Here is a 14,479-nt window from a genome sequence, read left to right as displayed (position 1 = left end):
ATTTGTTTTATTTGTTCTTGTTACCTGGAGGGCAGTCTGAAATTGCCTTGCTTTTGAAAGCCACATTTGCATACCTCTGTGCTGGAGAGTCAAAGGCTGTAGCTGTGGTTTCACTGCAATTTAAATATTAATAAAACCTCCTAAACTGCTGGTTTTTTTTTTTTTTTATTTTAAACAGTGTGGTCCCTTCATTCCCAGGTTGCTCATATAATTTCATCTTCATCCTTTGCTTGGTATTTGCTTAAAGGGCTATTTTGGAGTTCACTGAAGACAGTTACAACAATCTGGTAGATAAGAACCACTTAACAGTCTACAGACCTGGGCCGGGAGTTTGGCCTAGTGGTTAAAGTGCTTGCCTAGCATGCATGAAGACCCGGGTTCGATTCCTCGGTACCACATACATAGAAAAAAGCCAGAAGTGGTGCTGAGGCTCAAGTGGTAGAGCTCTAGCCTTGAGAAAGTCCAAGGACAGTGCTCAGGCCCTGAGCTTAAGCCCAGGACTGGCAACAAATAAATAAATAAAAATAAAACATATATTTAAAAAAAGAAAAAAGTCTACAGACCTATATCATAACAGGCTCAAGATTCACCCTCACCTGGAGACAAAAAGAGAGATCACAGGTAACATTTTTCTACCTGTTGGCAGCTTCAGATTTGAGCCCATTGCAGTATCACAGGCTGATGGATCCCATCCAGTTTCTGATTAGGTCTGGACATGGCCTGGGAATCTGTCTACCTAACCAGTTTCTAGGTGATACTTTTGCCCTATCCCCCAAAGATCTATATTAAGGGGAAGATCTATATTGGGGAAGAATTCACTAAGCTGTATGGCAAACTGCCTTATCATATGGCACTGTGGTTACTGTCTATAACCCTAGCTACTCAAGAGGTTGAGATCTGAGGACCACAATCTAAAGCCAGCCTGGGCACAACGGTCCATGAGACTCTTCGCGTCACTCCCCCACCCCCTCCTCCACCCCCCAGTCCTGGGGCTTGAACTCAGGGCCTGGGCACCGTCCCTTGAGCTTCTTTTGCTCAAGGCTAGCATTCTATCCATTGAGCCACCATACTACTTCTGGTTTTTTCTGAGTAGATTATTGGAGGTAAGAGTCTCATGGACTTTCCTGCCCAGCTTGACTTTGAACTGTGATACTCAGATCTCAGCCTCCTGAGTAGCTAGGATTATAGACATGATCCACCTGCACTTTTGTTTTTTTTTGTTTTTGTGGGTCACGGGTCTTGAACTCTGGGCCTGGGTGCTGTCCCTGAGCTCTTCAGCTCAAGGCTACTGCCCTATCCCAGGAGACACAGCCCCACTTCCCAGGGCCTGAGCATTGTCCTTGGGCTTACTCAAGGCCAGAGCTATACCACTTGAGCCACAGCACCGCTTTCAGCTCTTTCTAAGTATGTGGTAACCAAGGAATCAAACCTGGGTGTATATGCATGATAGGCAGGCACTCTACCACTAGCTCAAACTCCGGGACCCATCTTCTTATTTTTCTCAGTGCAAATCTACCTCTTTAATTTTCCTGGTTATAGGCAGATTTACAAGCTGTAGGGTGGGTGCTAAGCGTCACTTGCAACCTTGCAGAGGCCTCTAGCTCAGCCAGTTTACAGCCTCACATTCCCTGAGTAGCAGGCCTCATTCTCTCCCGTTTCTTTGAGTAGATTTGCAGTTCCCCCATCACTCTACCAGTCTCTCAGAGCCTCCTACTTCTGGGGCTATCCTTATCTGCTCCTTGCAGCTTCACAAGATACATTCTGGGCAGCCTGGCTCCTTCCTCTCCAACCACCCCAACACTGATTCCTTTCTTTTTCCTTTGCTTGTTTTTGAGTGGATACTTTGTTGAAGATTCTAGTTGCATTTTTTAGGAGGGAGATAATCTTCTGGGAGCTTTTCTCTGAGTCCCCTCCCATGCCTATGTGATAATCCTTTCCAGCTTTTTTTGCAGCTCATTTTATGAGATAAGAAGGCAGTATAGGAACTAGTTCCCAGTACTGTTGTGCCCACAGAGGTTAGAGACTGGTGGGACAGGAAAGAGGAGGAGGACATTTTACAGTTAGAGGTCAACAGAACAAGCAGATTTACTATTATAAGATAGGAAGCTTAAACTATGCCAGGCACTATGAGGCCAGAGCCAGAGTTGACTTTCGGGAAAATTTACAAAGAGTTTGAATTAGACAGTGTACTTGTTGGAAGACCTTGAGAAACAATTACTGAAGAGTTTTAAATATGTTTTAGTCAAATCTGCTATCATCCAGGATTCCTGGGATGAAGGTAATATACTAGGTAGATGTAGCTTTTTCTATTACTAACCTGTTAAGAGATCGGGCAGTAGACAGAGGTCTGGCTCACTTCTAAGGCCCAGGGTGCTATGACTGGTCCCTGGAAATGAAATACTGCAGGACAGGATACTGGGGCAATAGTACTTCTGATTGCTTATTTGTTGCCATTATTGTTAACACTGAGTCCTATCAACTCTCTTGAAGGAAGATAGGGGACATCTCCCTGTCAGGTCCTGGGGGAGATCCTGCTATAGTTGAGGCTGATGGCTGGAATCTGAGGGGTTTTTGCCCCCTTTTCTCTGTCCCTCTGTGTATGTTAGTGCTGGGATTTGACCTCAGGGTCTTTTTCACAGAAGACTGGCACTGTATCACTAAACCACACCTCTACTTCTACCTTTTTGCTGGTTCATTGGAGATAAGAGTCTCTCTGACATTTTTTGCCTAGGCTGGCTTCAAACTTTGATCTTTTGATCCCAAAATCTTGAGTAGCTAGGATTATAGGTATGGGCTACTGGTGCCTGGCATTTCAAATGAGATAGTAAATACCTACTTCATGAGGCTATGAGGAAGACTGACAAAAAAAAATCAAAACCCAAAAGAATACAACAAAACAGAGAAATACCTCTGGCAAGTTATAAAGATCTAGCAGAACTAGGCACAGTAAGTGGCTCATACCTATAATCCTAGCTGCTCTGGAGGGATGGGCTGGGAAGCAGTAGACCCCTTATTAACCAATAGCTGAGTGTGGTAGTGTATGCTTGTCATCTTGACTATCATGGGAAGCTTAACCTAGAAAGGGTCTGGAAAAGGCCCTTAAAAGTAACCACTGCAGCCAGGTGCTGATTGCTCAGGCCTGTAATCCTGGCTACTCAGGAGGATATGAGATCGGAAGGATTGTGTTTTAAAGCAAGCCTGGGCAGAAAAGTTTGTGAGACTCCACTAAAATAACCAACAGACAGATTTTGTGTGAAACAAAACCCAAGTAGCCATGGCTGGTTTTGAGATGGAGGCAGGAAGGTCGGAGCTGGGCCTTCAGAAGCTGAGAGTGATCTGTGACTAACAGCTAGTAGGCAAAGATCTCAGGCCTGCAATCACAAAGGGCAATTCAGACAACACAAATAAACCTAGAAGATCTAGCCCAAGTCTCGATCAAAGGATAGATGCCTATTATCACTTTGGTTTTGGCTCTATGAAACCAGAAATAAAAAAACTTCGAACCCCAGGAGCTTCTGCATGCTTGGAAAATGTCCTGTCACTGAATCATACCCTTCACATACTCCACCTACACAGGAGACTTCTCTTTTTTTGTGGGTCATGAGGCTTGGGCCGTGTCCCTGAGTTCTTCAGCTCAAGGCTACCAACCTGCCCTTGAGCCAAACCCCACCTCCCATTTTCTAGGGGTTAACTGGAGATTTAAGAGTCTCAGGTCCTTTTGTGCCTGGGCTGGCTTTGAACCTTGATCCTCAGATTTCAACCTCCTGAGTAGCTAGGATTACAGCTGAGCTATTGCACCCAGCAGGAGACTTTTTTTCTTCAGTGTTGATGACCCAGGGCTTTTCACCAGCTAGGTAATTATTTTAGCACTGAGCCTACATTCCTAGCCAACTTATGTACTGTGAAAGTTGTGACAACTTGTAATAGAAGACACAAAAGGTTTTTCAGTTGCTCAGACTAGGAGACAGATACTATTCCCTTGTTTTTTGGTGCTGGCATGGTACTTGAAATCAGGTCCTCATACTCTTCTTTAGCTTTTTCACTCAAGGCTGGTACAATACTTGTGCCATAGCTCCACTTCCTGTTTTTTTCTTTAGTTTCTTGGATTTGTCTTCCTGGGCTATTTTGAACCAGGATTCTCAGATCTCAGTCTCCTGAGCACAGGTGTCCTGTAGCTGATTCTATTCTCACTGCTATTTTGTGGATGAGGGAGCTGAGAAGGTCAGCAGGTAGGTCTCAAGATGGGGCCAGGAATTTGGCCTAGTGGTAAAGTGCTTGCCTCGCATGAATAAAAACCTGTGTTTGATTCCTCACTACCACATACATAGAAAAAAAGCCAGAAATGGTGCTGTGGCTCAAGTGGTAGAGCTCTAGCCTTGAAAAAGCCCACGGACAGTGCTGAGAACCTGAGTTCAAGCCCCAGGACTGGCAAAAAAAAAAAAAAAAAGATGGGTCACTCCCGACAGCAATGTTTGCTACCAAATTCATTTTCAGTGTTCACAGCATGACATTTACGAAACCCATTTTATGCAATCAATTCTTCCCTGACCTTGTACTCTGTGAGATAGGGAAGACCTAGGCCTTCCAACAGCTACAACAGTCTTAGATAATAAGTTTATGAAAAACATGTTCTCTTTCTTTAGAAAGCAGAACTATTTATGAAGTGGTACCAGTCAGAAATAGGCAGTAAAAGGGGGAAAAATTACCTCAAAAAAAGCAGCAGCTCCTTTCCTGATGGCATCTGTCATTTTACAGACATGCAATATTCACGTCAGAGATCCTTTACTTTAAGGGGAATGGGTTACACATCAGAACTATGACAATAAAAATTAGTTACTAATGGGGAAGTTAGCAGACTCTCTGGACATTATTTTGAAAAAAAAAATTTGCGATTGGGGCCGGGAGTTTGGCCTACTGGTTAAAGTGCTTGCCTAGCATGCATGAAGACCCGGGTTCAATTCCTTGGTACCACATACATAGACAAAAGCCGGAAATGGTGCTGAGGTTCAAGTGGTGGAGTGCTAGCCTTGAGAAAGTCCAAGGACAGGGCTCAGGCCCTGAGCTCAAGCCCAGGACTGGCAAAAAAAAAAAAAAAATTTTGCGATTTCAGAGCTTAGTCCAGTGACTAAGTGCAGATGTTTGGAGATCTCTAGCAAATCCTCAAGTTCCTTGTTTGTATCCATCATCTGCCCCCAAATCTCCTCCCCCAGGCTGTGCCCCAACATTTGATAGCTGTCCAAAGACTGTTCTTATTTTTTGTTTTGTTGGTTATGGGGTTTGAACTCTGGGCCTTGGTGCTGCCCCTGAGCTCTTCAGCTCAAGACTACCACTCTATCCCTGGAGCCAAGCCCTATTTCCCATGTTCTAGTGATTAATTGGAGACAAGAGTCTCAAGGTCTTTTGTGCCTAGGCCAGCTTTGAACCTTGATCCTCAGATTTCAGCCTTCTGAGTAGCTAGGATTACAGGCATGAACCACTGCTGGGCTATTCTTTTTTTTTTTTTTTTAAATTTTGAGTGTGGTAATGGACACAGAACCTAGGGACTTGCCAACTGTTCCGATGTTAGGTCACATCACAGATCTCAAGCCCATTCTTTTGTATCATACAAAGGTCTGTACACAGAATTTTAGAGAAACCAGTTTAGGTGTTCTCCTGAGGCTGAGCCGCCTGCACTGCCAGCTCCAGTATCAGGAATAAATAATGAGTCAGCATCTTGCTCAATTGGTGGGGTTTAAATGGTTTTACATTCTTGGGTGAAAGATTGCCACAATTCTGTGCACATGGCAGATTTCAAAGAAGACTTGAAACTGAAAATCTTTTAAGGGGCCAGGGGCCCTCATATAAACAGAAGTCCCCTCCCTTGCTTCCCCCTCCACCCCCCCCAGCCAGGCTGATGCACATAAAATACTTAGAAAGCAGGACTATGGAAGGATTCAGTGGTGAGAATCAGTCTCTGGGGTGGAAAAGGCCATTTCTTAAGCTCATCCTTGGGGCCCTATGGTTTCGACCCGTGGCTGGCTGCCATCTTCGTTGTGGGGGATTCCTGTTATCAGGTAGGTGCCCAGATCCTGGCGCTTGTAGAGGGCTACACTGTCCAATACCCACTCCCGGGTCACCACAGATGCTTCACACAATTGTGTGATGGCTGGGGAGAAAACACAAGCAGAGATTAGTATCAATTCATTCTGCGAGGCCAGACTCTATATCTACTTCTTCATCATGATTATATGAGTTCTTAGAGTTAGTCAGGTAAAACTCAAACTGTTTCTCTTAAGCAATGCTTCAGGATATAAATAAGACCTCATTCAGAAGCCTGAGGAATGATTGCTGGCGAAAAGCTCAGCTTTGGGCAACTGTATTAACATGAGCTTCAATCCATTCGAGCAAAACACCACTGCATTTTAATGATGTGGAAAAAATTACCTTCAAAACAAAACAATATGAGTACAATCTCATTTGTGTAAAATGCACGTGTAAACATATGTATATACGTGTGCTTATGCTTGGAAAGCTTTTTATTGTGTTGGTCATGGGGCTTGAACTCTGGAGCTTGGGTGCTGTCCCTGCACTCTACAGCTCAAGGCTGCCACTCTACCACGTGAGCCTCAGCACCACTTCTAGCTTTCTGATGGTTAATTGAAGATGAGAGACTCACAGATTTTCATGCTGATGCTGGTTGTGAACTGACACCCTCAGATCTCAGCCTCCTAAAGTAGCTAGGATTACAGGCATGAGCCACCAGCACCAGGCGGAAAGCTTTTTATAAAATCATCTCTAGGGGTTTGGCCTAGTGGTAGAGTGCTTGCCTAGCGTGTACAAAGACCTGTGTACCACATACATAGAAAAGCCGGAAGTGGTGCCATGCGTCAAGTGGTAGAGCTCTAGTTTTGAGAAAGCCCAAGGACAGTGCTCAGGCCCTGAGTTCAAGCCCCAGGACTAGCAACAAAACAAAACAAAACAAAACAAAAACTCATCTCCAATGGTGGGATTGCTATTATCTGTTTTTATGCTAGATTACATTTTCTATGATGAATATTCATATTCAAACCACCTGCCATGGAAAATATTCATACATTATTATTATTATTCAGTACTTAGGGCCTTGTGCTTTCTAGTGCTTTCTAGATGGTATCCTATCACTTGAGCCAAACCTAGACCTTTTTGCTTTTGAATATTTGAATAGGGTCTCATACTTATGCTCAGGCAGGCTAGGACCACAATCCTATTTTATTATTTTTTATTGTTGGTCATGTGGTTTGAATTCAGGTTATGGGCACTGTCCCTGAGCTCTTTCACTCAGGGCTTGTGCTCTACCACTTTGAGCCACAGCATCACTTCCAGTTTTTCTGGTGGTTAATTGGAAATAAGAGCCTCACAGACTTTCCCAGGCTTGCTTTGAATAGCAATCCTCAGATCTCAGTCTCCTAAATAGGTAGGATTACAGGTGTGGGCTACCAGTACCCGGACCACTTCCAGCTTTTTATTTTTATTTATTTTTTTGCCAGTCCCAGGGCTTGAACTCAGGGTCTGAGCACTGTCCTTGGGCTTTCTCAAGGCTAGAGCTCTACCACTTCAGCCACAACACCACATCTGGCTTCTTCTATGTATATGGTACTGGGGAATTGAACCTGGGTCTTCATGAATGCTATGCCAAACATCCACTAGGCCATGCTCCTGGCCCCGGTGTGAGACTTTTTTTTTTTTTCTTCCTGTGGGTCATAGGGCTTAAACTCTGGGCTTTGGGTACTGTCCCTGAGCTCTTCAACTCAAGGCTACCACCCTACCCCTGGAACCAACCCCCACTCCCATTTTCTAGAGGTTAGCTGGAGATAAGAGTCTAAGGTCCTTTTCTGCCTGGAATGGCTTTGTGCCTTGATCCTCAGATCTCAGCCTCCTGAGTAGCTACGATTACAGGCTTGAGCCACTGGGCCCAGCTTCTTCTTATCTCCAATTAACCACCAAAAAACTGGAAGTGGCACTGTGGCTCAAAGTGGTAGAGCGACAGTCTTCAGCAAAAGACCTCAGGGACAGTGCTCAGGGTGAGATCAAGCAAGCTCCATGACCACCACTACCAACAATAAGTCTCATGGACTTTTCTGCCTTGCAGACTTTGAACTGTGATCTTCCAGGTCTCAGTCACCTAAATAGCAAGAATGAATCACCAATATTCAGTCAGCATACCATTAATACTTTTTTGTGTGTGTGGTCATGAGACTTGAACTCTAGATCTGGGCACTGTCATAGAGCTCTTCAGCTCAAGGCTACTGCTTTACCCCTTGAGCCACAGTGCCACTTCTGGTTTTCTGGTGATTAATTGGAGATAAGAGTCTCACAGGCTTTGTAGTGCCCAGGCCAGCTATGAACCTCGATCCTCAGATCTCTGCCTCCTGAGTAGCTAGGATTACAGTTGTGAGCCACTGCACAAGGCTCCATTAATACTTTTATAATACAAAACAACAAAATGTCAAAAAGACAGTTTAGCCATTTATTCATTCACTCAACTAATACTTAAAATGTGCTGAGAACTAGGCTATTCCAGCACTACGTAAGGAGTTGTGAATCAAACCCACCCAATAGGACCCCATATATCATGGGTAGATGTGGGAACTTACCCTGGAAGCCACTGTCTTCTGTCCAGGCATCTGGCTGTATGACCACAATTAAAGAGCCCTGAAACCCCAAGTAGAGAATATTGAGGTGGTCAGGTTGGGGCTTTGGGAACAGTTTTTAACCATTTCTAGCTGAAGCTGACTATGCTGAGGACACCACAGACATGGAGAAGAACACATGGCAAAAACCAGAAAAGGCCTCCTCTCAGTACATTCAATACCATAGCTCCTAAACCCATAGCCCACTCAGATGGTGGTCTACTGTTAGGAAAAATTCTGAGGCTACTCTTGACTCCTGCTCAGCTGCAGCAGAGAATATGTGTCCTCCCCTATGAGGGGCCCCAAACACTTACCGTGCCTGCTGTGAGTTCCTTCACCACTGAGGCTCCACACAGCTGCAGTACCCACTCCAGTTGATCTACATAAGACAATCAGATCCCAAATCATTCTAGTGATCCACACCTCCCTCCACTACTGCCTCCCCAAAGGAAGTCCACAACTGGATTACTCAGTGGCAGAGCCCTTATCTAGCAGCTCCAACGGACAGAAAAGCCTTAACATCAGTATGTATTCTAAATCAATTTGCCATAGATATTATGTTTATCAGTCTCCATAGGCCATGGCAGATAAGGTTCCATAGAGTCCAAATAAAAGTTTGAAAGAAAAGAAAAAAAAATCCAAGGACTAATTTCCATTAATTTGCTAAATTGCTAGATAAGATACTGAGTGAAAAAAGTACTCCTTCTCCCCCACCCTTTTTCTTCCTTCCCTCCTTGCATTTTAAGACTGCGTTGGTAATTGATAATCTCATCTACAGAGAGCACCACTCTTGGTGTTAATTACTGTAAATGTCAAGAGTCTGAGGGAAGATAATTGATCCAGTGTAAAAATACATGTCACATTGACCAGGGACTCAGCATGTCAGCAGGAAAGGCCACATGCTGGGCTGGAACCATATATTCTGAGAAATAAACAATAAGATTGTAGAGATGTTCCAGTTGCACCTGAAGAGTCACCAGAACTGACCCATGGGTATCTTCTGGGCTCCTCTGGAGGCCCTTTGGGGATCCATGCCGAAGTTGCTCTTTTGGAAAAGCTCATTTGTGGGAATTTGTTAGCTCTAGATTAAAGTGAGGTTCACTAAGTTACTCTTCCCAAAATGCTACCTGCTAGAAACCCTGGTTTTCATTTTAACAAAGTATATTAAAAGAGAGAGAGAGAGAGAGAGAGAGAGAGAGAGAGAGAGAGAGAGAGAGAGAGAGATCCTCAAATAGCACTTGAAAATTTCATAAAAACCAATCAATAACCAGTTAGGAAGACAGCAAAACACACTTTTACCGCTGCTCCTCTGTCCATGACCAGATACTAAAGCCTTCCTCTCAGAAATAAAACTGGAATCCCTGGGGGTAGAAATGGACCCCAGGAGGAAAAGCCTTTGTTTTAAAAAAAAAAAAAAAAAAAACAAAGAAAAAAAAAACCTAATCGATACATGCATGAGGGCCTTGGCACCACACACCTCTGAGTATGAACCTATAGCAGTCTTAATTGCAACATCTCATTCAATATCAAATTTAATTAGAAAATGTTTACCAAGTGTACTCCTCTGCTCAGGCCCTGTGTATAGCCTCAGACCCATAAGGCTTAGCAGCTACAGTGCTCTCTTCTCTGTATTAAATCAATGTTTAAGAAGAGCAGAACTTTTCCCAGGTATTTTCTTCCTAATTCTTTTTCTCCTTTCTTCATCCAAATGAGCAACAACAACAGCTCTGCCCTTATTTGAGTACAAAATACACTGCCTTGAATCCTGTTTTTCCTTACCCCCCACCCCTTTTCTTTTCTTTGCACCAGTACTGGAATTTGAACTCAGGCTTCCAGCTCTCAGTTGGGTTTTTCGGCTCAAGACTGTTGCTCTATCTTTTGAATAATACTTCCTCTTCTGGCTTTTGGCTGATTAACTGCAGGATAAGAGTTTCACAGAAGCCTGTAGTCTTGGCTCACACCTGTAATCCTAGCTACTCAGGAGGCTGAAATTTGAGGATCAAGGTTCAAAGCTAGCCCAGGAACAAAAGGATCTGAGACTCTTATTTCCAATTAATCAGTAGAAAATGGGAAGTGGCTCAAAGGCAGGGCAGTAGCCTTGAGCTAAAGAGCTCAGGGACAGCGCCCAGACCCAGAGTTTAAACCCCATGATTGTCAAAAAACAAGAAAAAAAAAAGTTTCACAGATTTGTCTGCCTAGGCTGGCTATGAAAGTCCATCCTTAGATCTATTTCCTGAGTAGCTAGGTTTTATAGGCATGGCCCACCAGCACCAGGCTCTGAATCCTAACTCATCACTGCCCTCATGAACTTGAAAAGAGGCCTAGTATTTCTTTTTTTTTTTGGGGGGGGTGGGGGGGAGAGGTGGGTGGTTGTAGGGCTTGAACTTGGGCTTAGGCGCTGTCCCTGAGCTCTTCAGCTCAATATTCACATTCTACCAACTTGAGTCACGCCACTTCCAAGAGGCTAAGTTTTTGGATTTGGTCACCAGATGACTTTTAGGTGCTAATTTGTTTGGATTGTGGTAGAGAAATAGAATAGGCTCTAGAAAGTGTCAGCAATCTCAGGGACTTTCATAGAGTGACCTGCCTCCACCAGCACTATGTGAAGAGAGGTTGATGTTGGAACTTCACAGTTCTTCCAGGCACTTACCTGTGGCCATGTTGGTAAAGGGCCCATAGCAACAGATTTCTAGGCCGGTGAAAAGCTGCAAGAGAGAAAGAGAGAGCATTATGGGGGATAGAGAGAAACACAGTCACAACTGAATATGGGCTTTTACATGAAAATATGGAAAATTGGGGCCAGGAGTGTGGCCTAGTGGAAGAGTACTTGGTAGCATGAACAAAGCCCTGGGTCCAATTTCCCTCAGTACCACACACATAGAAAAAGCTGGAGTGGTGCTGTGGCTCAAGTGGCAGAGCTCTAGCCTTGAGAAAGCCCAAAGACAGTGATCAGGCCCTGAGTTCAAGCCTCATGATTGCAAAAAAAAAAAAGAAAGAAAAGAAAAGAAAGAAAGAAAAGGAAAATATGGAGACTTGCTGTGAGCAAGTGACTCAGGTTTGTAATCCTAGCTGCTTACTAGGTTAAGACCTGAGGAATTAGGTTTAAAGTCAGCCTGGGCAGAAAAGTCAGTAAGACTTTCCATTTAATCAGCAAAATGCCGCAACTGGCGAAGAGGCTCAAGCCAGAAGTGTGGCCTAGTGGTAGAATGCTTGCCTAGCATGCATGAAGCCCTGGGTTCAATTCATTGGTATGACACATACACAGAAAAAGCCAGAAATGGTGCTGTGATTCAAGTCGTAGAGCTCTAGCCTTGAGAAAGCCCAAAGACACTGCTCAGGCCCTGAGTTCAAGCCCCAAGGGGAGAAAGGGAGAGAGGGTGAGGGAGGGAGAAGGGGGGGGCATGCAGCTCTGGAAGAAAGGCTTAGAGTAGTAGAGTACTAGTTGTGAGCAAATGAAATCACCAAGAAAGAGTGAAAGACCCCAAGTTCAAGCCCAGGTACCAGCAAAAAAAGCAACAAAACAAGACATTCCTAAAAAGGGCAAAGCTTTCTACACTAGCTGACAACTGCTACTGCCCAGAAACAATCAGATTTAAGAAGACTTCCTCCTGCTGGTTCCTCCAGAGTGCTGAGATTACACTGAACGAGAAGACTCTGATGCTCTACCACTTGTATCTCCAGTTTCAGCTGTTTCCTGACTTAATGGAGGTAAGAGGCTTCTGGTATAAGCAGTTAATTCTACTTCTTATTAAAGAAACTCTTCTTCTTTTTTTTTTTTTTTTGCAAGTCCTGGGCCTTGAACTCAGGCCTGAGCACTATCTTTGGGCTTTCTCAAAGATAGAGCTCTACCACTTGAGTCACAGCACCACTTCAGGCTTTTTCCTATATATGTGGTATTGAGGAATCAAACCTGGGTCTTTGTGCATGCTAGGCAAGCACTCTACCACTAGGCTAAACTCATCTGTGAAGCTCTTATTTCCAATTAGTCACCAAAAAGCCAGAAATGGTAGAGTGCTAGCCTTGAAAAAAAAAAGCCCAAGGACATTATTCAGGCTCTAAGTTCAAGCCCCAGTAGCGGAACAAAATAAAATAAAAACAAAAACAAGGGCTGGGAGTGTACCCCAGTGGAAGAGTGCTTGCCTTAGCACATAGGAAGCCCTGGGTCCAATTCTTCAGTATCACACACACAGAAAAAGCAGGAAGTGATGCTAAGGCTCAAGTGGTAGAGCACTAGCCTTGAGAAAGCGTAAGGACAGTGCCAAGGCCCTGAATCCAGGCCCAGGACTGGCACAAAAAAAAATATCCTAAATTTGTGCCAGAGAGACAAACCCTATACTTACCTTTCCATTCCACTAAGAAGGGAGGCTGGCTCAGGAGAGCACTAGCTTATGAGCAAAAGTGTTAAATCCTGGGCCAGGAGTTTGGCCTAGTGGTTAAAGTGCTTGCCTAGCATGCATGAAGACCCGGGTTCGATTCCTCGCTACCACATACATAGAAAAAAAAGCTGGAAGTGGTGCTGAGGCTCAAGTGGTAGAGCTCTAGCCTTGAGAAAGTCCAAGGACAGTGCTCAGGCCCTGAGCTCAAGCCCAGGACTGGCAAAAAAAAAAAAAAAAAAAAGTGTTAAATCCTGAGTTCAAGTCCTAAATCCAGGGGGAGGAAATAGAAAGAACCCTCATTTCACTAAAACCCTCATTTCTAGGTAGACCTACAGTTTACCTGGTGTCAACAAGACTGGAAGAGGAAAATTAGGAATCTAAAAACACACAGATGGCTTTAAAGGTAATGGATGCCTTCCTCTCCCCACAAGAGGGTAAGTTTCCCTCTCAGGACTGGGCACTGCTCCCGAGCATTTTTTTTTTTTTTTTTTTTTGCTCAAGGCTAATGCTCTTACACTTGAAGCCACAGTGCCACTTCCGACTTTTTGGTAATTAATTGGAGATAAGAGTCTCCCGTGCCTGGCCTGGGCTGTCTTTGAATTGTGATCCTGAGATCTCAGCCTCCTGAATAGCTAGGATTACAGGTGTAACCTAACCACCACACCTGACAAGTCTTTTTTTTTTTTTTTTTTTGCCACTCCTGGGCTTGAGGCTCAGGGCCTGAGCACTGTCCTTGGACTTTCTCAAGGCCAGAGCTCTACCACTTGAGCCTCTTCAGCACCACTTCCAGCTTTTTTCTATGTATGTGGTACTGAGGAATTGAACCCGGGTCTTTGTGCATGCTAGGCAAGCACTCTACCACTAGGCCAAACTCCCGGCTGCTCTCCCTATCTTTATGAACAAAATGCATCTCCAACTTGTTGACAGGACTAGGTGCATACAAAGCAAAGTTCTCCCCAGGCAGCCAGTAGAAGCCAAACACTGCCATGTAAAGTACAAAAGAACAGGAATTTGTATTTCCAGGCTGACACTCATTGATGAGAATGTCTAGTTAAGAGATAAGAAATAGGAAGCTTCACTTGTATAAATACACTGCTCTTTTACATGAAAATACTATGGTGACATTTAATATCTTCAGAATGTCATTTCTCTGAGTTGGCACTTTCTATCATTGCTCTGCTGAATGCAAGATTTCCTCTGAGGAAGGAGGGATGGTGGTACTGATTCTGTCTGGCAGTCAGCAGGGTAAAAACAAATGGCTGGCTCCCCTGGGTGAAGGCAGGAGCCTAAACAGGGCAAGCAGCTGTTCTTGGCATGTGGGATAGTTACTCCATAGGCTCAGAGCGGGAGGACAGGCAGACCCCAAAGGTTCCAAATTCAGCCTCCTATAGCAGCTCTCCAGAGAGAACCACCTGTACTGGCTTCCTCTCAAGTTGCCCTAGAGGAACAGAGGGG

General features: G+C 44.3%; 1 protein-coding gene across 4 annotated transcripts in view; it reads right to left on the bottom strand.

Annotated features, from left to right (window-relative positions):
• Nucleotides 1-5,713: 5,713 nt before the first annotated feature.
• Brca1 (BRCA1 DNA repair associated) overlaps nt 5,714-14,479 on the bottom strand; it is a 72,818-nt gene continuing 64,052 nt past the window's right edge. For all 4 annotated transcript variants that reach the window (XM_090350186.1, XM_090350187.1, XM_090350188.1 and 1 more), the window contains 4 exons: nt 11,299-11,353; nt 8,963-9,027; nt 8,613-8,670; nt 5,714-6,145 (listed from right to left, as the gene is read on the bottom strand). In XM_090350186.1, coding sequence (XP_090206312.1) covers nt 5,982-6,145; nt 8,613-8,670; nt 8,963-9,027; nt 11,299-11,353 — 342 coding nt within the window. In that variant the 3' untranslated portion in view covers nt 5,714-5,981. The remainder of the gene's footprint in view (nt 6,146-8,612; nt 8,671-8,962; nt 9,028-11,298; nt 11,354-14,479) is intronic.

This window comes from Megascapheus bottae, chromosome 17 (assembly GCF_031878675.1).
Source record: "Megascapheus bottae isolate mThoBot1 chromosome 17, mThoBot2.hap1, whole genome shotgun sequence".
In the NCBI taxonomy this organism is placed as follows: domain Eukaryota; kingdom Metazoa; phylum Chordata; class Mammalia; order Rodentia; family Geomyidae; genus Megascapheus; species Megascapheus bottae.
Note: the sequence above shows the minus strand (reverse complement) of the source record. Positions and strands in the feature narration are given on the sequence as shown.